At 44.4% G+C, this 23,725-nt stretch overlaps 1 protein-coding gene across 2 annotated transcripts in view; it reads right to left on the bottom strand.

Moving 5' to 3' along the window:
- Positions 1 to 23,725, bottom strand: part of pabir2 (PABIR family member 2) — a 103,249-nt gene that overhangs the window by 76,740 nt on the left and 2,784 nt on the right. For both annotated transcript variants that reach the window (XM_068047059.1, XM_068047058.1), the window contains exon 2: positions 4,705 to 4,783. In XM_068047059.1, the coding sequence (XP_067903160.1) occupies positions 4,705 to 4,783 (79 nt within the window). The remainder of the gene's footprint in view (positions 1 to 4,704; positions 4,784 to 23,725) is intronic.

The raw sequence follows: 23,725 nt of genomic DNA, 5'->3' as shown, positions 1-23,725 counted from the left end.
AATGCTGCAAAAAAGAGTAGCAAGTCTGAGGATTGTTTTAGAAAGTAGCAAAGAGCCACCAAAAAGTTGATAAAAAAGGAAAAAGCAGAATGAGTGTAAACTAGCCAGTAATATAACAACAGATTGCAAGAGCTTTTATAGGTATAAAAAAAGGAAGAGAGTAGCTAAAGTAAACATTGGTCCCTTAGAAGCAGAGACAGCAGAAATTATCATGGGGAATGAGGAAATGGCAGAGTCATTGAACAAATATTGTGTGGCTGTCTTCACAGTAGAAGACATAAGCTATATACCAGAAATAGACAGTAAGCTAGGGACTAAAAAGGTGAGGAAATTAAGGAAATTCATATCAGCAGAGAAAAAGTATTGGAGAAACTTAAGGGACTAAAATCTGACAAATCTCCAGGAACTGATGGCCTATCTCCTAGGGTTCTGAAAGAGATAGCTGCAATGATAGTGGATGTGCTAGCTATGATTTTCCAAAATTCCTTATATTCGGGAATGGTCCCATCACATTGGAAGTTAACAAATGTTACACCGCTTTTCAAGAAAGGAGGGAGAGAGAAAACAGGGAACTAGTCTAGTTAGCCTAACATCAGTCGTTGGAAAAATACTGAAAACTGTTATTAAGGAAGTCGTAACAATGCAGAGAAAAACACAGTATGATTAGAACAAGTCAACATGGTTTTACTGAAGGGAAATTCTGTTTGACAAATTCAATGAGTTGTTTGAGGATGTAACTAGTAGGGTAGATAAAGGGGAACCAGTAGATGTAGTATACCAAGATTTCCAAAAGGCATTCGATAAGGTGCCACATAAAAGGTTAATAGGCTCATGGAGTGGGGATAATAAATAGCATTGATTGAGGATTGGGTAATAGACAGGAAGCAAAGAGTAGGCATAAACAGGGTATTTCAAATTGGCAGGCAGTGAATAATGGAGCGTCGCAAGGATCTGTGCCGGGGCCTCAGCTATTTACACTCTATATCAGTGACTTAGATGGTGAGACAGAGAGTAACGTATCGAAGTTTGCTGATGATATGAAGCTAGGTGGAAAGGTAAGCTGTGGAGAGGACAGAGAGGTTGCAAAGAGATATAGACAGGGTATGTGAGTGGGCAACAAGATGGCAGATGGGAGTATACTGTAGGGATGTGTGAAGCTATGCACTTTGGTTATGAGAATAGAAAAGCAGAATATTCTTAAAAGGTGTGAAACTTGTAAGTGTTGATTTTCAAAGAGACTTGGGTGTGCTTGTACAAGAAATACAGAAAGTTAGCATGCAGGTACAGCAAGCAATTAGGAAGGCAAATGGCATGTTGGCCTTTATTCCAAAGGGATTGGAGTACAGGAACAAAGAAGTCTTGCTACATTTGTACAGGGTTTTGGTGAGACCACATCTGGAATACTGTGTGTAGTTTTGGTATCCACATTTAAGAAAGGAAATACTTGTATTGGAGGCGATACAGCACTAAATTGGTCCCTGAGATGAGGGGATTGTCCTTTGATGAGAGGCTGAGTAAATCGGGCCTATACTCTGGAGTTGAGAAGAATGAGAGGTGATCTCATTGAAACATACAAGAATATAAAGGGGCTGGGTAGGGTAAACACTGAGGTTGTTACCGCTGGTCGGGGAATCTAAAACACGAAGGCACAATCTCAGGATAAGGGGCCAATCATTTAGGACTGAGATGAGGAGAAACTACTTCACTCAGAAGGCTGTGAATCTTTGGAATTGTCTACTCCAGAGGGTTGTGGATGCTCCATCGTTGAATGTATATAAAGCTGGGACAGACAGATTTTTGATCTCTCAGGGAATCAGGGGATATAGGGAGTGGCCGGGAAAGTGGAATTGAGGTAATAGATCAGCCACGATTGTACTGAATGGTAGAGCAGATGCAAAGGGTAAAATGGCCTACTTCTGCTCCTATTTTTTCTGTTCTCATGTTAACTGCATTCCCCAAAAGATTGGTGAAGACAAATGTAGGTCCCTTACAGTCAGAAACAGGGGAATTTATTATGGGGAACAAAGAAATGGCTGACCAACTAAATTCATACTTTGCTTCTGTCTTCACAAAGGAGGACACAAATATCATACCAGAAATGTTGGGGAACACAGGGTTTAGTGAGAGAGAGGAACTGAAGGAAATCAGTATTAGTAGAGAAATGGTGTTGAGGAAATTGATGGGATTGAAGGCCGATAAATCCCCAGGGCCTGATAATGTACTTGCCAGAGTACTTAAGAAAGTGGCCCTAGAAATAGTGGATGCACTGGTGGTCATCTTCCAAGATTCTATAGACTCTGGAACAGTTCCTAAGGATTGGAGGGTAGCTAATGTAACCCCACTATTTAAAAAGGGAGGTAGAGAGAAAACAGGGAATTATAGACCAGTCAGCCTGGCGTCGGTAGTGGGGAAAATTCCAGAGTCCATTATCAAAGATTTTGTAGCAGAGCACTTGGAGAACAGTGGTAGAATCGGACAGAGTCAGCATGAATTTACGAAAGGGAAATCATGCTTGACAAATCTAATAGAATTCTTCGAGGATGTAACTAGTAGAGTTGATGACTGGATGTGGTTTATTTGGACTTTCAGAAGGCTTTCAACAAAGTCCCACATAAGAGATTAGCGTGTAAAATTAAAGCGCATGGGATTGGGGGTAGTGTATTGCGATGGATAGAAAATTGGTTGGCAGACAGGAAACAAAGATGTAGACCCAGTAAAAACACATAAGAACTTAATTAAAACAAAGGGGCACAGCACACAGATAGCTGAAGAATTGTAGATATGATTATAGAAAAGGTATTAAGGAGGATCCCAGAAACTGTCCTTGGACTCAGCAGATAAAGGGAGTCGTCATGGACACCAGATATGATTAAACTCATAACAGACAATGGGAAACTGTGAAGTTTTGAACAGGTTCTCACTGAGCCAAATAAGGAATTATTATGTCATTATACCAGACCCCTATGAGTAAGTAAGAGGGGAGGGTCTTAGAAACAAGATTTAACCCCTGACTGAAACTGAGGAAGGTACGAGAACCCTGGGGAAGAACCCTCGAGAAGATACCGAGCCAGGGGCTCAGAGAACAGAAGAGCAGCCGCAAGTCTGAGACTGATCACCTCGTGTCTTGATGGGTAGTATACTGTACAAGTAGAGAGAGCTTGTACTTGATGATTTAGTGTGTGAATAAAATATTGATATACCTTTCACCAATCGGATTCCGCGGATTCTTTAAGAGTAGAGTGTGTGTTAGGCACAACAAAGAGTAGGGATAAATGGGTCTTTTTCCGAATGGCAGGCAGTGACTAGTGGGGTACCGCAGGGATCGGTGCTAGGACCCCAGCTATTCACCATATATATTAATGATTTAGATGAGGGAACTAAATGTAATATCTCCAAATTTGCAGATGACACAAAACTGGGTGGGAGGGTGAGTTGTGAGGAGGATGCAGAGACACTTCAGGGTGATTTGGACAGGTTGAGTGAGTGTGTTAATGCATGGCAGCTGCAGTATAATATGGATAAATGGGAGGTTATCCACTTTGGTAGCAAAAACAGGAAGGCAGATTATCTGAATGGCTATAAACTGTGAGAGGGGAATATGTAGCGAGACCTGGGTGCTCTCATACACCAGTCGCTGAAGGTAAGCATGCAGGTGCAACAGGTGGTAAATAAGGCAAATGGTATGTTGGTCTTCATAGCGAGAGGATTTGAGTATGGGAGCAGGGATGGCTTGCTGCAATTATACAGGGCCTTGGTGAGGCCACACCTGGAATACTGTGTGCAGTTTTGGTCTCCTTATCTGAGGAAGGATGTTCTTGCTATAGAGGGAGTGCAGTGAAGGTTTACCAGACTGATTCCTGGGATGGCGGGACTGACGTATGAGGAGAGATTGAGCCGGTTAGGATTATATTTGCTGGAGTTCAAAAGAGTGAGAGGGGATCTCACAGAAACCTATAAAATTCTAACAGGACTTGACAGAGTAGATGCAGGAAGGATGTTCCCGATGGTGGGGGTGTCCCAGAACCAGGGGTCATAGTCTCAGGATGCAGGGTAAACCTTTCAGGACTGAGATGAGGAGAAATTTCTTCACCCAGAGAGTGGTGAGCCTGTGGAATTCACTACCACAGAAAGCAGTTGAGGCCAAAACATTGTATGTTTTCAAGAAGGAGTTAGATATAGCTCTTGGGTCTAAAGGGATCAAAGGGTATGGGGCGAAAGCGGGAACACGTTACTGAGTTGGATGATCAGCCATGATTATAATGAATGGCAGAGCAGGCTCGAAGGGCCGAATGGCCTACTCCTGCCCCTATTTTCTATGTTTCTACTAAAGTTAGTGATGCTTTAAATTGTCATATACAAGGAAGAGAGTTCCAACTTTCTTGGCTCTGCCTACAGGTGACTGCAGTGAATAGTAAGCCCTCCCTAACCTAGATACACCTGTAAATGCCTAGGACTCAATGGCTTGACCGTAGTAGCAATGAGTTACGATGAATTATTCCATGTTGACAAATGGACCGAGCATCGAGTTTAACGGACTCACAAATGATTATTAGTTTTAACCCCATTAGAGGCATGAGATTCCTTTAGGATTGTTTTAACAACATGAAATTGTAAACATTGTATACTAACACACAAATAGGAAGGAAAGCAGTTGCATTAAGTCCAGGAAGTGTAATGCTGAATGGACGTATAATTTCTCTTTACCTGACTGTGGCGGTTCATAACAGTGGTGCTGTTCCTCCGATTGCGCAGGACATCTGGCTGAAAAACCTGAGCGTTGTCACTAAAATAAAACAACAGCCAAACAGAAATCATCTGAGTGTGATTTCCATTATCAGACACCAACCCTCAGAATAGGCTCATGTTTCAGCATTTGGTGACCACTGTTGAACAGAAAGAATTAGGATCCATTTAAATTTAGATTTTTAAAAAGAGTACGATCACATCCATTTAAAAAAAAACACCGACAACAGGTGGTTAAATGCTATCGGCTACTTACTGAAACCGTTTCACTAAAGACTGAATATGACAAATAACGAGCTGATAAACACCTCAGGCCCAACACATCCAACTAGTGCAGAGCTGCATTCAATAAAGCCAGTGGAACGCTAAACTATACAGCTACAATATGATACAAGACAGCCAAAGTCACAAAACTATCTAATACTCTCATTCTGGATTGTAAAATGCTCATCCTTGTTTTCAAATCCCTCCATGGCCTCACCCCTCCCGATCACTGTAATCTCCTCCGGCCCAACAATCCTCCAAGCAGGGTTCCGAAGAAGGGTCACTGACCCGAAACGTTAACTCTGCTTCTCTTTTCACAGATGCTGCCAGACCTGCTGAGTGGTTCCAGCATTTCTTGTTTTTATTTCAGATTTCCAGCATCTGCAGTATTTTGCTTTTATCCTCTAAAATATCTGTGCTCCTCTAATTCTGGTCTCTTGAGCATCCCCAATTTTAATCGCTCCAACAATGGTGGCTTTGCCAAGCCCTGGAATACCCTTCCTACACCTCTCCACCTCCCTTTCCTCCTTTAAGACACTCCTTAAAACCTACCTCTTAGACCAAGCTTTTGGTCACTGGCCTAATATCATCCATGTGGCTCAGTGTCATATTTTGTTTTATAATGCTCCTGTGAAGCACCTTGGGACATTGTATTATGTTAAAGGCACTACATTAATATAAGTTGTTGTTGTAGTTCACCCACACCTTGACCACGGTGTCCAGCTCTGGTCAGACCCACCTTGACCACTGTGTCCAGCTCTGGTCAGACCCACCTTGACCACTGTGTCCAGCTCTGGTCAGACCCACCTTGACCACTGTGTCCAGCTCTGGTCAGACCCACCTTGACCACTGTGTCCAGCTCTGGTCAGACCCACCTTGACCACTGTGTCCAGCTCTGGTCAGACCCACCTTGACCACTGTGTCCAGCTCTGGTCAGACCCACCTTGACCACTGTGTCCAGCTCTGGTCAGACCCACCTTGACCACTGTGTCCAGCTCTGGTCAGACCCACCTTGACCACTGTGTCCAGCTCTGGTCAGACCCACCTTGACCACTGTGTCCAGCTCTGATCAGACCCACCTTGACCACTGTGTCCAGCTCTGATCACTAAGATACAAAGGAGAGATTCCAGCACTGGAGGAAGAACAGTAAGGAGGCTGACCCCTGGTTTAAAGTTTTCAGTTATGAGGAAGCACCAGAAGCTTTGCAGTCTGGTACAGAGGGGTTCGAGAGGTGATATTAAAGAGGGATAAGAGATAGGAAATGGTGTGAAAAATCACTTCAAATTAAATTACAAGAGTAGAACAAGGGGCCATGTTCAGACTATTAAAATGCAAATTTAGGACCGAGACTAGAAAGTACTCAAAGACAATGCATGGAATAGACCTCGATATATAATGGAGGCTAAAACTCTGGATGCATTTCAGAGCTAACTGGATGTTGCAAAGGGGGTACATAGGATCAAGTAGAGGCCATTCAGCCCCTTGTGCTTGTTCTGCCATTCAATTTAATAATGGCTGATCTGTAGCTCAACTGCATTTACCCACCTTAGCTCCATATCTCTGGGAACTCTTACACAACAAAAAACCATTTAGTTCAATCTTAGGAAGATAAGAAACATGGCTGATCATCTCCATCAACTTCACTTTCCTGTCCAATCCCCCGACCCCTCAACAGCAGAGCATCCACAACTCTCTGAGGTAGAAAAATCCAAAGATTCACAAACCTGAGTGGAAATTTCTCCTCATCCCAGTCCTAAATAAGGCCATGACGCAGAGTTCCAGACTCTCCTGCCAAATAACCTCTCAGCATCTACCCTGTCAAGTCCTCTCAGAATTTTGTACACCTCAATGAGATCACCTCATTCTTCTAAACTCGAGAGAACATAGGCCCATTCCACTCATTCGCTCCTCATGGGACAATGCGCTCAGCCCAGGAATCAATCTAGTGAACCTTCATTGCACCCCCTCCAAGGAAAGAATATCCTTCCATTGGCAAGGAGACCAAAACTGTAAACAAAACTCCAGGTGTGGTTTCATCAAAGCTCTGTGTAATTGCAGCAAGACTTCCTCTTTCTTATATTCCAATGCCCATGCAATAAACATTAACAAACCATTTGTCTTTCTAATTGCTTGCTGTAACTGTATGTTAACTTTCTGTGATGTGTACAAGAACAAAGAATAGTACAGCACAGGAACAGGCCATTCGGCCCTCCAAGCCTGCGTCGATCTTGATGCCTGCCGAAACTAACACCTTCTGCACTTCCGGGGCCCATATCCCTCTATTCCCTTCCTATTCATATATTTGTCAAGATGTCTCTTAAACATCGCTATCGTATCTGCTTCCACCACCTCCCCTGGCAGCAAGTTCCAGGCACTCACCACCCTCTGTGTAAAAAACTTGCCTCGCACATCCCCTCTAAACTTTGCCCCTCTCACCTTAAACCTATGTCCCCGAGTAACTGACTCTTCCACCCTGGGAAAAAGCTTCTGACTATCCACTCTGTCCATGCCGCTCATAACTTTGTAAACCTCTATCATGTCGCCCCTCCACCTCCGTCGTTCCAGTGAAAACAATCCAAGTTTTTCCAACCTCTCCTCATAGCTAATGCCATCCAGACCAGGCAACATCCTGGTAAACCTCTTCTGTACCCTTTCCAAAGTCTCCACGTCCTTATGGTAGTGTGGCGACCAGAATTGCACGCAATATTCTAAGTGTGGCCTAACTAAGGTTCTGTACAGCTGCAACATGACTTGCCAATTTTTATACTCCATGCCCCCACCAATGAAGGCAAGCATGCCGTATGCCTTCTTGACTACCTTATCCACCTGCGTTGCCACTTTCAGTGACCTGTGGACCTGTACGCCCAGATCTCTCTGCCTGTCAATACTCCTAAGGGTTCTGCCATTTACTGTATACCTCCCACCTGCATTAGACCTTCCAAAATGCATTACCTCACATTTGTCCGGATTAAACTCCATCTGCCATTCCTCCGCCGAAGTCGCCAACCGATCTATATCCTGCTGTATCCTCTGACAATCCTCATCATTATCTGCAACTCCACCAACCTTTGTGTCGTCCGCAAACTTACTAATCAGACCAGCGACATTTTCCTCCAAATCATTTATATATACTACAAACAGCAAAGGTCCCAGCACTGATCCCTGCAGAACACCACTAGTCACATCCCTCCATTCAGAAAAACACCCATCCACTGATACCCTCTGTCTTCTATGACGAAGCCAGCTCTGTATCCATCTTGCCAGCTCACCTCTGATCCCGTGTGACTTCACCTTTTGTACCAGTCTGCCATGCGGGACCTTGTCAAAGGCTTTACTAAAGTCCATATAGACAACATCCACCGCCCTTCCCTCATCAATCATCTTCGTCACTTCCTCAAAAAACTCAATCAAATTAGTGAGACACGACCTCCCCTTCACAAAACCATGCTGTCTCTCGCTGATATGTTCGTTTGTTTCCAAATGGGAGTAAATCCTGTCCCGAAGAATCCTCTCTAATAGTTTCCCTACCACTGACGTAAGGCTCACCGGCCTATAATTTCCTGGATTATCCTTACCACCCTTCTTAAACAGAGGAACAACATTGGCTATTCTCCAGTCCTCTGGGACCTCACCTGTAGCCAATGAGGATGCAAAGATTTCTGTCAAGGCCCCAGCAATTTCTTCCCTTGCCTCCCTCAGTATTCTAGGGTCGATCCCATCAGGCCCTGGGGACTTATCTACCTTAATGCTTTGCAAGACACCCAACACCTCCTCCTTTTTGATAATGAGATGACTGAGACTATCTGCACTCCCTTCCCTAGGCTCATCATCCACCAAATCCTTCACCTTGGTGAATACTGATGCAAAGTACTCATTTAGCACCTCACCCATTTCCTCTGGCTCCACGCATAGATTCCCATCTCTGTCCTTGAGTGGGCCAACCCTTTCCCTGGTTACCCTCTTGCTCTTTATATATGTATAAAAAGCCTTGGGATTTTCCTTAATCCTGTTTGCCAATGACTTTTCATGACCCCCTTTAGCCCTCCTTGCTTAAGTTCCTTCCTACTGTCTTTATATTCCTCAAGTGCTTCATCTGTTCCTAGCCTTCCAGCCCTTACAAATGCTTCCTTTTTCTTCTGGACTAGGCTCACAATATCCCGTGTTATCCAAGCTTCCCGAAACTTGCCTTTCTTCCTCACAGGAACATGCTGGTCCTGTATTCTAATCAGATGACGTTTGAAAGACTCCCACATGTCAGATGTTGATTTACCCTCAAACAGCCGCCCCCAATCTAAATTCTTCAGTTCCTGCCTAATATTGTTATAATTAGCCTTCCCCCAATTTAGCACCTTCACCCGAGGACTACTCTTATCCTTATGAGAGGTATAGACAGAGTCTCATCGACAGGTTTGCGGCTGCCTGCAATGAATTTGGCCTAACCATCAGCCTCAAGAAAACTAACATCATGGGGCAGGACGTCAGAAATGCTCCATCCATCAATATTGGCGACCACGCTCTGGAAGTGGTTCAAGAGTTCACCTACCTAGGCTCAACTATCACCAGTAACCTGTCTCTAGATGCAGAAATCAACAAGCGCATGGGTAAGGCTTCCACTGCTATGTCCAGACTGGCCAAGAGAGTGTGGGAAAATGGCGCACTGACACGGAACACAAAAGTCCGAGTGTATCAGGCCTGTGTCCTCAGTACCTTGCTCTACGGCAGCGAGGCCTGGACAACGTATGCCAGCCAAGAGCGACGTCTCAATTCATTCCATCTTCGCTGCCTTCGGAGAATACTTGGCATCAGGTGGCAGGACTATATCTCCAACACAGAAGTCCTTGAAGCGGCCAACACCCCCAGCTTATACACACTACTGAGTCAGCGGCGCTTGAGATGGCTTGGCCATGTGAGCCGCATGGAAGATGGCAGGATCCCCAAAGACACATTGTACAGCGAGCTCGCCACTGGTATCAGACCCACCGGCCGTCCATGTCTCCGCTTTAAAGACGTCTGCAAACGCGACATGAAATCATGTGACATTGATCACAAGTCGTGGGAGTCAGTTGCCAGCATTCGCCAGAGCTGGCGGGCAGCCATAAAGACAGGGCTAAATTGTGGCGAGTCGAAGAGACTTAGTAGTTGGCAGGAAAAAAGACAGAGGCGCAAGGGGAGAGCCAACTGTGCAACAGCCCCGACAAACAAATTTCTCTGCAGCACCTGTGGAAGAGCCTGTCACTCCAGAATTGGCCTTTATAGCCACTCCAGGCGCTGCTTCACAAACCACTGACCACCTCCAGGCGCGTATCCATTGTCTCTCGAGATAAGGAGGCCCAAAAGAAAGAAAAGAAGAAGAAGAAGACAGGGTGGATAGCAAGAAGCTTTTTCCCCCAGAGTGGGGGATTCAATTACAAGGGGACACGAGTTCAAAATGAAAGGGGAAAAGTTTAGGGGGGATATGCGTGGAAAGTTCTTTACGCAGAGGGTGGTGGGTGCATGGAACGCATTACCAGCGGAGGTGGTAGACGCGGGCATGATAGCGTTTAAGATGTATCTAGACAGATACATGAATGGGCAGGAAGTAAAGAGATACAGACCCTTAGAAAATAGGCGACAGGTTTAGATAGAGGATTAGGATCGGCGTAGGCTTGGAGGGCCGAAGGGCCTGTTCCTGTGCTGTAATTTTCTTTGTTCTTTATCCACAAGTACCTTAAAACTTGTGGAATTATGGTCACTGCTCCCAAAATGCTCCCCTACTGAAACTTCGACCACCTGGCCGGGCTCATTCCCCAATATCAGGTCCAGAATGGCCCCATCCCTAGTTGGACTATCTACATACTGTTTCAAGAAGCCCTCCTGGATGCTCCTCACAAATTCTGCCCCATCCAAGCCCCTAGCACTAAGTGAGTCCCAGTCAATATTGGGGAAGTTAAAATCACCCACCACTGCAACCCTGTTACCTTTACATCTTTCCAAAATCTGTCTACATATCTGCTCCTCTACCTCCCGCTGGCTGTTGGGAGGCCTGTAGTAAACCCCCAACATCGTGACTGCACCCTTCCTATTCCTGAGCTCCACCCATATTGCCTCGCTGCATGACCCCTCTGTGGTGTCCTCCCGCAGTACAGCTGTGATATTCTCCTTAACCAGTAATGCAACTCCCCCACCCCTTTTACAACCCCCTCTATCCCGCCTGAAGCTTCTCAAGCCTGGAACATTTAGCTGCCAATCCTGCCCTTCCCTCAACCAAGTCTCTGTAATAGCAACAACATCATAGTTCCAAGTACTAATCCAAGCTCTAAGTTCATCTCCCTTACCTGTTATACTTCTCGCATTGAAACAAATGCACTTCAGACCACCACAGTCCCGCTGTGCTCAACAACATCCCCCTGCCTGCTCTTCCTCTTAGTCCTACTGGCCTTATTTACTATGTCCTCCTCATTTACTTCACTAGCTGTCCTACTGCTCTGGTTCCCACTCCCCTGCCACACTAGTTTAAACCCTCCCGAGTGACGCTAGCAAACCTTGCAGCCAGGATATTAGTGCCCTTCCAGTTTAGATGCAACCCGTCCTTCTTGTACAGGTCCCATCTGTCCCTGAAGAGAGCCCAATGGTCCAGATATCTGAAACCCTCCCTTCTACACCAGCTGCTGAGCCACGTGTTTAGCTGCACTATCTTCCTATTTCTAGCCTCACTGGCACGTGGCACAGGGAGTAATCCAGAGATTACAACCCTAGAGGTCCTGTTTTTTTTTAAACTTACTACCTAACTCCCTAAACTCCCCCTGCAGGACCTCATCACTCTTCCTGCCTCTGTCATTGGTACCGATGTGTTACACAACCTCTGGCTGTTCACCCTCCCCCTTCAGAATGCCCTCTGTCCGTTCAGAGACATCCTTGATCCTGGCACCAGGGAGGCAACATACCTTCCTGGAGTCTCTTTCACGTCCACAGAAGCACCTGTCTGTGCCCCTGACCATAGAGCCCCCTATAACTTTTGCTCTTCTGCGCTTTGTCCCTCCCTGAACAACAGTGCCAGCCGTGGTGCCACTGCTCTGGCTGCTGCTGTTTTCCCCTGATAGGCCATCCCCCCCCAACAGTATCTAAAACGGTATACTTGTTAGAGAGGGGGATAGACACAGGGGATTCCTGCACTGACTGCCTGCCCCTTCTAGCGGTCACCCATCTATCGGCCTGCACCTTGGGTGTAATCACTTCTCTAAAACTCCTGTCTATGACACTTTCCACCACCTGCATGCTCCTAAGTGCATCCAGTTGCTGCTCCAACCGATCCATGCAGTCTGTGAGGAGCTGCAACTGGGTACACTTCCTGCAGATGTAGTCGCCCGGAACGCTGGAAGCGTCACGGACTTCCCACATCTCACAGGTGAAGCACTTCACCCCTCTAACTGACATTTCTATCACTAATTAGTTAATTGATATAAAATAAATAAATACTTTTTAAATCCTTACTAAATTATGATACACTTCACTATGTGGTCCCTAGTACTCGATTTCTACTATAAATATTAAATGCTGTCTAAATACAGTAATCTCCTCCCTCTGGTTTAGTTACTCTACTTATTAATTAGTTAATTAGTGTTTGAATCAATTTTTATCAGTTTTATTTTCAAATTCGGTACAGATTCCCTACCAGCCAATCAGGTCACAGCTTTCCTGTGACGTCACTTTTTCAGATTTTTTCCCTCACCCGAGGTAACTTACTCTGTAAACTCACCGCTCCGGAACGCCGCCCTCCGAGTCTGTCCGAGAATCCCCGAGGTAAGTTTTTTTTATATGCTCACTGGTCTGGAACTCCGCCCTCCGAGTCTGCCAAGGTCAGACAAATCTCTCTGAATCCCTTGAAAGCTCCAAGTGACCCCCAGTATCCACAGGCATTAGGAGTTCCAGATTTCCACTACCCTTTGTGTGAAACACTGCTTCTCGATATCACTCGTAAAGGGACTTCAAGGCCATTCTGGATGGATGAGTCAAAATGGCTAAACAGCCTTCCTGATCCGTAATCCAGTAATAGTAAAGTAACTGATGTCCAACGGCCCTTCCCCTCGCCCCTTACCTCCACCCAAAGAACAAACAAGTTAACTCATCCTGAGATTAAGGGCACCATCACAAGTACATGGAAAGCTTCTGGATTAGGATTCAATGGGTCTGAATTTGCTCTCTCCAGCCATAATGCACCTGAGGGAATGACTCACACCATCACAAGCTTAAACTGGCTCTCTGTAGAAGGTGGCAAGAAAATCTTCTCAAGGAACTTCAAGGGAGTATAACAAACATAAATTGGCAACCAGCTGATTGTGCCAATAGACCAGACAATCATGTTACCATTATCACTGGCCCACCTTAACATACTGGCCTTGATCAGACAGTAACTGATGAATAAAGTTCAAATTATCTCTCACTGATTTCCAGTCCGGCAACACCTCAAGATGAAAATTTTCATCCTCGTGTTCAAATCCCTTCATGGCCTCATCCCTCCCGATCTCTGTAACTTTCTCCAGCCACACAATCCTCCGAAATCTCTATACTTCTCCAATTTTGGCCTTAAACATCCCCGATTTTAATTACTCCACCATTGCTTTGCATCAGTATTCACCAAAGAGAAGGACTTGGTGGATGATGAGCCTAGGGAAGGGAGTGTAGATAGTCTCAGTCATCTCATCATCAAAAAGGAGGTGGTGTTGGGTGCCTTGCAAAGCATTAAGGTAGATAAGTCCCCAGGGCCTGATGGGATCTACCCCAGAATACTAAGGGAGGCAAGGGAAGAAATTGCTGCGGCCTTGACAGAAATCTTTGCATCCTCATTGGCTACAGGTGAGGGCCCAGAGGACTGGAGAATAGCCAATGTTGTGCCTTTGTTTAAGAAGGGTAGCAAGGATAATCCAGGAAATTATTGGCCGGTGAGCTTTACGTCAGTGGTTGGGAAATTATTGGAGAGGATTCTTCGGGACAGGATTTACTCCCATTTGGAAACAAATGAACTTATTAGCGAGAGACAGCATGGTTTTGTGAAGGGGAGGTTGTGTCTTACTAATTTGATTGAGTTTTTTGAGGAAGTGACAAAGATGACTAATGAAGGAAGGGCAGTGGATGTTATCTATATGGACTTCAGTAAAGCCTTTGACAAGGTCCCTCATGGCAGACTGGTACAAAAGGTGAAGTCACACGGGATCAGAGGTGAGCTGGCAAGATGGATACAGAACTGGCTCTGTCATAGAAGACAGAGGGTAGCAGTGGAAGGCTGCTTTTCTGAATGGAGGGATGTGACTAGTGGTGTTCTGCAGGGATCAGTGCTGGGACCTTTGCTGTTTGTAGTATATATAAATGATTTCGAGGAAAATGTAGCTGGTCTGATTAATCAGTTTGCGGACACAAAGGTTGGTGGAGTTGCGGATAGTGATGAGGATTGTCAGAGGATACAGCAGGATATAGATCGGTTGGAGACTTGGGCGAAGAAATGGCAGATGGAGTTTAATCTGGACAAATGTGAGGTAATGCATTTTGGAAGGTCTAATGCAGGTGGGAAGTATACAGTAAATGGCAGAACCCTTAGGAGTATAGACAGGCAGAGAGATCTGGGCATACAGGTCCACAGGTCACTGAAAGTGGCAACGCAGGTGGATAAGGTAGTCAAGAAGGCATACGGCATGCTTGCCTTCATCGGTCGGGGCATAGAGTAGAAAAATTGGCAAGTCATGCTGCAGCTGTACAGAACCTTAGTTAGGCCACACTTAGAATATTGCGTGCAATTCTGATCGCCACACTACCAGAAGGACGTGGAGGCTTTGGAGAGGGTACAGAAGAGGTTTACCAGGATGTTGCCTGGTCTGGAGGGCATTAGCTATGAGGAGAGGTTGGATAAACTCGGATTGTTTTCACTGGAACGACGGAGGTGGAGGGGCGACATGATAGAGGTTTACAAAGTTATAAGCGGCATGGACAGAGTAGATAGTCAGAAGCTTTTTCCCAGGGTGGAAGAGTCAGTTACTAGGGGACATAGGTTTAAGGTGCGAGGGGCAAAGTTTAGAGGGGATATGCGAGGCAAGTTTTTTTACACAGAGGGTGGTGAGTGCCTGGAACTTGCTGCCAGGGGAGGTGGTAGAAGCAGATACGATAGCGATGTTTAAGAGACATCTTGACAAATATATGAATAGGAAGGGAATAGAGGGATATGGGCCCCGGAAGTGCAGAAGGTGTTAGTTTCGGCAGGCATCAAGATCAACGCAGGCTTGGAGGGCCGAATGGCCTGTTCCTGTGCTGTACTGTTCTTTGTTCTTTATTGGCGGCCTTGCCATCAGCTGCCTGGGACCTCAGCTCTGAAATTTGCTCCCTAAACCTCTCCACCTATTCTCCTTTAAGATGCTCCTTAAAACCTACCTCTTGCTGCTTTAATACCTCCTTATGTGGCTCAATGACAAATTTTGTTTGATAATGCTCCTGTGAAGCACCTGGCAACGTTTTTACTACATTAAAGGCGTTGTTGTTATCTGCCAGTTTCTCAGCCAGGAGCAAGGGAAAGAACTTCCATTGCTGACACCATCGTCTCCTCAGCAACATGATCTCAGTTCAGCCCCAACACGGTACACAAGATTTTAATGGGTTTTTTTTCTGCCAATATATATCAGCATTTTAAACAGTGATGGCAGGAAACTTACCGAAAATCACAACCAACTCTGACTAGTTCAATCAACTGTTCGTCACAATGCAAGAATCATCAGAATGCAATTTGGATCAGACACCAGCATAACTAAGGGGCTATAAAAGGTCTCAAATTTAGTTCAAGACTCCAACACGTGAGCACTTTTGATGAAAGTGAGACAATTCTGCACCATACAAGGGATAAAACCCCAAAGGACGTGGTTTAACTAGCAGAAATGTAACAAGAGAATCTTACAGACTACAACCCACAAGTACCAACATTCCTTCACTATCAAATCTAAACGTAAGAGAGAATTAATGGGACATTCACTTACAGGACCCTCCCTCACGAGTTATCGCAGTCACCCCTCACTTGAGTTTCCCTATGCATAACCAGTACAAATGGCGTGTTAGTGAGACTCCAAATCCTGCCTTCCAGAAAAGACCCATTTTGGCCAGGAATCAGACCATCTTTCCTTATTTCAGGGAGCTGACACATCCAAGAGTTGAAAGGACACATCAAAGCCAACATAAAAAGTGATCTTACCATAGAATCAAAGCTATAGCCTTGTGTTTGAGCGCTCAGACTCAAGAACAGGCCAGCACAAGTGCTGCCACCAGCCAGCGGCACTGCGCAGACCCAAGGTGCAGGAGCAAAAAGTTAACAAGGCAACAAATGAGCCTTATCTTCCATGAAGGAGTAAAACCCAAAATGTGCAGGCATCTTGGACCTCAGAGACACTAAACTGCTTCAAATGCAGTCCTGTACTTTCCCATTCTCCGCCTTAGGTGGTATGCTGGGCTCCAAGTGCTCAATTACAGTGCATTGTGCACATCTAACCTCATTAAGTAACTTGGTTAATCCTTCACTAGACAAGAGCTGAAGTGAGTCCATTACAAACAAAGTAAGTTGGATCAGACACAGAACAGCTCAACAGAAGTATCTTTTTTTTAAAAATGTTAAATTGTGAATCCTGTTAAAACCAAAAGCTAGAAGAGCATTGAAAAATTTAACTGAAGCAGAACCTGCAGCCGACCAAATGGGCGGTCACTGAGCTGTAACACGACTGGTTCAACGGTTAGTGGGCAGGGTGCGCGTCAGACTCTGTAACCTGAACAGAACCTCTCGCAGAGTTCAAATGCAACAGGCATTTCTTCACCCGATTGGAGTTTCCAGTATGGTTCACACACTTTCAGGCAACTTATGATTGGCATACACTGGACAGTTGTGTGCCTGTTACTCATCTGTCTAAATTCCTCCATTGCCTCACCCTTCCTTATCTCTGCAATCTCCTCCAGCCCACAACCCTGATCATCCCAACTAGTACATCCCCCCTCCCTTCGCCTGGTGACCATGTTTTCAGCTATCCAAGGTGGGATTAGAATGGATGGATCGTTTTTCAGCCAGCACAGACACGATGTGCCAAGTGGCCTCTTTCTGTGCCATAAACTTTCCATGATTCTATATTCTGGAATGCACTACCTGAACTCCTCCATGTCCCTCTCCCCTCTAAGACCCTCCTTAAAACCCACCTCTCTGACCAAGCTTTGACCACCTCTCTTAAGCACTCCTTCTTTGGTTTGACATCCATTTCCCAATGCCTCTGTGAAGCACCATGGGATGTTTCTCTAAAGTAAAGGCGCTATATACATGCAAGTTGTTGTACTCTTTGAATATTGCAGGACAAATTGAGAGAGTGGTTAGTAAAGCATAGGAATCTTGGGCTTCATTAATAGAGGCGCTGAGTACAAAAGCAGGGAAGTTATGCTGAACCTTTTTAAAGCTCCGGTTAGGCCGCAACTAGAGTAATGTGTCCAGTTCTGATCACCTCACTTCAGGAAGGATGTGAGGGTCCTTGAGAAGGGTGCAGAGGAGATTTACCAGAATGGTTTCAGGGATGGGGGATTTTAATTGCAAGGTTAGATTGAAAAAGCTGTGTTTGTCCTCCTTAGAACAAAGGAAATAGAGAGGAGATTTAATAGAACTGTACAAGATTATGGCAGGCTTAGATAAGCTAGACAAGAAAAAACTGTTCCCATTAACTAATGGTACAAGAACTAGGGGACACAGATTGAAGGTTTTGGGCAAGAGATGCAGAGGGAATATGAGGAAGCACTTTTTCACGCAGTGGGTGATAATGACCTAAACTTGCTGCCCACAAGGGTGGTGGAGGCAGAGACAATCAATGATTTCAAAAGGAAATTGAATGGCTATGTGAAAATAAACTTGCAGGGCTACAGGGATCAAGCGGGGGAGTGGGACTGACTGGATAGCTTCGTGGAAAGCCGGCATGGACTCAATAGGCTGAATGGCCTCTTTCTGTGCCGTAAATGATTGACTATAAAAGCATGTCCTTTCCAGCATTTCCTGGTTGCATTCTGTAACTTCAAGAATGGCAACTTGTTAATCAAAGACCATTCCACAACAAGGTGGAGTTAACTGCAAAATCTGTGTCTGTGGAGCTAAATCAGCCAGAGAAACAGAGCCCGTTAAAGATAGCACCCCACGGCCCCACAACCACCACCCACCCTGCTCCCCCCCGCAACCACCATACTGAACTATCCGGGGTCTCTGAGCAGGGGATGTGAACAAGAATCAACTTGAGAATCAATATCCAACAGTCTTGTAATCAGACATACAAATGAGAATCTCCTGCTTCCTCCGTAGTTAAACTCAATCAACTGGCAATAAAATTAACTGCATCTCCTCAAATAATCAAAGCTGCCAAAAAATTGAGTCTCATTCAACAACAGACTGATATCGTACGCTGCATCCACCTCTACCCATCACTGAATGGTGAAGGAATGGAATACAGTCAATAAAACCATTCATAAAAATGCCAATTGGAAGAAAATCAAAGATGATCCTTAAAACAAACTCAAAACCAGACACTGAAGACAGAACAAGGTTGGTTCCAACTTCTAGTTTTCTCAATGCAGCATCATAAGCCTTACACTGATATACATCACACTGTTTTCCTAACCATCAGTTTGACACCAACCTACACAAAGCAGTCTCCGTATGATCATGCCCAAAGTGCCTTCACTCTACAACCTTGGATTAGAACTGGTGCTGCACCAAGTCCCACTCACTCGCCAACCAGCCTCACTGACCTCGAATGGCAACAGTCAAGTTTAAAGGTTTGGACCCCTCACTATCTTTGTAACCATCTGCAGCCCCACCTCCCCAAATACTTCCTCTGATTACAACACCTGGGCATGCCCCTCCCTTCACCCCACCATTACCTTCAGCAGCCTAATCCCCATGCTCTGTGATACCCTTCCTAAACCCCATCACATCTGACCTCAAACCTCCCCCCCAACTATCAACCCCCTCTGCCCTAAAGCTGCCGATCACTCTGCTCTTTGTCCTCTAACCCTCTGCATCCATCTCAAGCCCATCTGATCCCTCCATGCCCTTCGCCCTAACCTCCTCCGCCCCAACCTCTCAACCCTAAACCACTTCACCATAAAACCACTCTGTCTTCTCCTCTCTAAACTCCTCCACCACAACACATTGTAATATCCGCCCTAAACCCTCTGCCCTCAACTCCTTCAACATCACTTATCAAAACCTAAACCCACTGTTTTGATCCAACGATTGGTAACTCACTCCCTTTGTACCTCAGCTTCCATTTTCCTGACACTTCCGTGAAACGCTTCATGACATCCTTCTACAGTTAAAGATGTTGAACTATATTAAAGCAGGTTGTTACAGTTAAAGATGTCGAACTATATTAAAGCAGGTTGTTACAGTTAAAGATGTCGAACTATATTAAAGCAGGTTGTTACAGTTAAAGATGTCGAACTATATTAAAGCAGGTTGTTACAGTTAAAGATGGTTGAACTATATTAAAGCAGGTTGTTACAGTTAAAGATGTCGAACTATATTAAAGCAGGTTGTTACAGTTAAAGATGTCGAACTATATTAAAGCAGGTTGTTACAGTTAAAGATGTCGAACTATATTAAAGCAGGTTGTTACAGTTAAAGATGTCGAACTATATTAAAGCAGGTTGTTACAGTTAAAGATGTCGAACTATATTAAAGCAGGTTGTTACAGTTAAAGATGTCGAACTATATTAAAGCAGGTTGTTACAGTTAAAGATGTCGAACTATATTAAAGCAGGTTGTTACAGTTAAAGATGTTGAACTATATTAAAGCAGGTTGTTACAGTTAAAGATGTCGAACTATATTAAAGCAGGTTGTTACAGTTAAAGATGTCGAACTATATTAAAGCAGGTTGTTACAGTTAAAGATGTCGAACGATATTAAAGCAGGTTGTTACAGTTAAAGATGTCGAACTATATTAAAGCAGGTTGTTACAGTTAAAGATGTCGAACTATATTAAAGCAGGTTGTTACAGTTAAAGATGTCGAACTATATTAAAGCAGGTTGTTACAGTTAAAGATGTCGAACTATATTAAAGCAGGTTGTTACAGTTAAAGATGTCGAACTATATTAAAGCAGGTTGTTACAGTTAAAGATGTCGAACTATATTAAAGCAGGTTGTTACAGTTAAAGATGTCGAACTATATTAAAGCAGGTTGTTACAGTTAAAGATGTCGAACTATATTAAAGCAGGTTGTTACAGTTAAAGATGTTGAACTATATTAAAGCAGGTTGTTACAGTTAAAGATGTCGAACTATATTAAAGCAGGTTGTTACAGTTAAAGATGTTGAACGATATTAAAGCAGGTTGTTACAGTTAAAGATGTCGAACTATATTAAAGCAGGTTGTTACAGTTAAAGATGTTGAACGATATTAAAGCAGGTTGTTACAGTTAAAGATGTCGAACTATATTAAAGCAGGTTGTTACAGTTAAAGATGTCGAACTATATTAAAGCAGGTTGTTACAGTTAAAGATGTCGAACTATATTAAAGCAGGTTGTTACAGTTAAAGATGTCGAACTATATTAAAGCAGGTTGTTACAGTTAAAGATGTCGAACTATATTAAAGCAGGTTGTTACAGTTAAAGATGTTGAACGATATTAAAGCAGGTTGTTACAGTTAAAGATGTCGAACTATATTAAAGCAGGTTGTTACAGTTAAAGATGTCGAACTATATTAAAGCAGGTTGTTACAGTTAAAGATGTCGAACTATATTAAAGCAGGTTGTTACAGTTAAAGATGTTGAACGATATTAAAGCAGGTTGTTACAGTTAAAGATGTCGAACTATATTAAAGCAGGTTGTTACAGTTAAAGATGTCGAACTATACTCAAGCAGGCACATGACAATACAGCAATTTGGTAGTTCTGACATCACAAACAGCGAGTGACGCTCTGCTAGCTACAAACATCAGACCTGCAAGATTCAAAAACTGCCTTAAAAATCACGTCACTCTTATCTACATTTTACATTAACTTCGAAGAGATCAAATCGATGAATTGAGAATGGAAGTAGTGAAGATGGGCATCCCACGTACAATCATTTGCAGCTTTCTCCCTGACATAGCACTGGAAAATATAGAATCAGAGAATGATATTGTACAGAAGGAAGCCATTTGGCCCATCGTGCCTGTGCTGGCTCTTTGAATGATCTTTACAATTAGTCCCACTCTCCCCTGCTCTTTCTCCATAGCCTTGCAAATTTTTCCCTTTCAAGTCTTTATCCAATTCCCTTTGAAAGTTACTATTGAATCTGCATGCACCACCCTTTCAGGCAACGCATTCCAGATCACACCCCTCTGTTTCTTTAACCAATCACCTTAAATCTGTGTTCTCTGGTTACTGACTCTCCTGCCAGTGGAAACGGTTTCTCCTTATTTATTCTAGCAAAAACCTTTATGATTTTGAACACCCCTATTAAATCTTCTCTTAACCTCCTCTGCTCTAAGGAGAACGATCCCAGCTTCTCTGCATTCTGCTCACAAATAATAGCCAGTGAGTGAGTGCAGTGATCAGTCCAAAATGTAGCCACCAATTAGTTTCCTGGTAAACAAACAAAGTATTAAATTAGGCTGCAATGCTATAGTTAAAAAAATCTCTCCCACCCTGGTACGGTGCCCACCTCCACTTCCATAACTCCAAGAAAAGCAGATCATAGAATCATGGAATGATTCTAGCATTGAAGTACACAATTTGTCCCATCATGTCCCTGCCGGCTTTCTGCAAGAACAACTCAGCTAGTTCCACCCCCTGTCCTTTCCTTGTAATCCTCCAAATTCTCTCTCTTCAGGTGCTTATCTAATTCCCTTCTGAAAGACTCGGCTGAATGTGGCTGCCCCAAGCACTCAGAGTGCATTCCAGATCCTAAACACTCACTGCATAAAAAAGTTTTCCTCGTGTCATCTCTGGTTCTTTTGCCATTCGCTTTAAATCAGTGTCCCCTGGTTCTCAACCCTTCTGCCAATGGGAACAGTTTCTCCCTATCTACACTGTCCAGACCCATCATGATTTTGAACACCTCTATCAAATTTACCCTCAACCTTCTCTTCTACAAGAACAACCCTAGTTTCTCCAATCTATCCACATAACTGAAGTCCCTCATCCCCAGAACCATTTTCATTAATAAAAACAAGAAATGCTGGAAATACTCAGCAGGTCTGGCAGCATCTGTGGAGAGGGAAGCAGGGTTAATGTTTCAGGTCAGTGACCATATTCAGAACTGGCAAATATTAGAAATGTAAAAGGTTATAAGCAAGTAAAGCAGGGGTGGGGCAAGAGATAACAAAGGAGAAGGTGTTGATAGGACAAGGTCACAGAATAGCTGACCAGAAGGTCATGGAGCAAAGGCAAACAATATGTTAATGGTGTGTTGAAAGACAAAGCATTAGTGCAGATAGGGTATTAACAGACTGAAAATTGAACAGCCGCAAGTACAAAGATGAAAAAAAAAAGCGGGTAAGCAAACTGAACAAACTAAGATGAAATAAAATAAACACAAAAAAAAATTTTTTTTAAAGGAAAAAGAAAAAGTAACTAAAAATAAAAGTAAAATGGGGGGCCCGTCATGCTCTGAAATTATTGAACTCAATATTCAGTCCGGTAGGCTGTAGTGTGCCTAATCGGTAAATGAGATGCTGTTCCTCGAGCTTGCGTTGATGTCCACGGGAACACTGCAGCAATCCCAGGATAGAGATGTGAGCATGAAAGCAGGGGGGAGCGTTGAAATGGCAAGCAACCGGAAGCTCAGGGTCCTGCTTGTGGACTGAGCGGAGGTATTCCGCAAAGCGGTCACCCAGTCTGCGCTTGGTCTCCCCAGTGTAGAGGAGACCACACTGTGAGCAGCGAATACAGTATACTACATTGAAAGAAGTACAAATAAATCGCTGCTTCACCTGAAAGGAGTGTTTGGGGCCTGGGATAGTGAGGAGAGAGGAGGTAAATGGGCAGGTATTACACCTCCTGCGATTGGAGGGAAAGGTGCCATGGGAAGGGGACGAGGTGGTGGGGGTAATGGAGGAGTGGACCAGGGTGTCACGGAGGGAACAATCCCTTCGGAATGCTGACAGGGGAAGGGAGGGGAAGATGCGTTTGGTAGTGGCATCAAGCTGGAGGTGGCGGAAATGGCGGAGGATGATCCTTTGGATATGGAGCTGATGGGTGGAAAGTGAGGACAAGGGGAACCCTGTCACGGTTCTGGGAGGGAGGGGAAGGGGTGAGGGTAGAGGTACGGAAAATGGGTCGGACATGGTTGAGGGCCCTGTCAACAACAGTGGGGGGGAATCCTCGGTTGAGGAAAAAGGAAGACATATCAGAAGCGCTGTCATGGAAGGTAGCATCATCAGAGCAGATGCGGCGGAGACGGAGAAACTGGGAGAATGGAATGGAGTCCTTACAGGAGGCAGGGTGTGAAGAAGTGTAGTCGAGGTGGCTGAGAGAGTCGGTGGGCTTACAATGGATATTAGTAGATAGCCTCTCCCCAGAGACGGAGACAGAGAAGTCAAGGAAGGGAAGGGAAGGTAAACCCTTCCCATGGCACCTTCCCCTGCAATTGCAGGGGGTGTAATACCTGTCCATTTACCATTTTCATAAATCTGTTCTGCACTCTCCCTAAAGCCTTTATATCCTTGCTGAAGTGTGGCGCCCAGAATTGGACACAATACTCGAAGTGAGG

The sequence above is a fragment of the Heterodontus francisci genome, chromosome 15 (assembly GCF_036365525.1).
Source record: "Heterodontus francisci isolate sHetFra1 chromosome 15, sHetFra1.hap1, whole genome shotgun sequence".
NCBI lineage: Eukaryota > Metazoa > Chordata > Chondrichthyes > Heterodontiformes > Heterodontidae > Heterodontus > Heterodontus francisci.
This window is presented reverse-complemented; position numbering and strand designations above follow the sequence as displayed.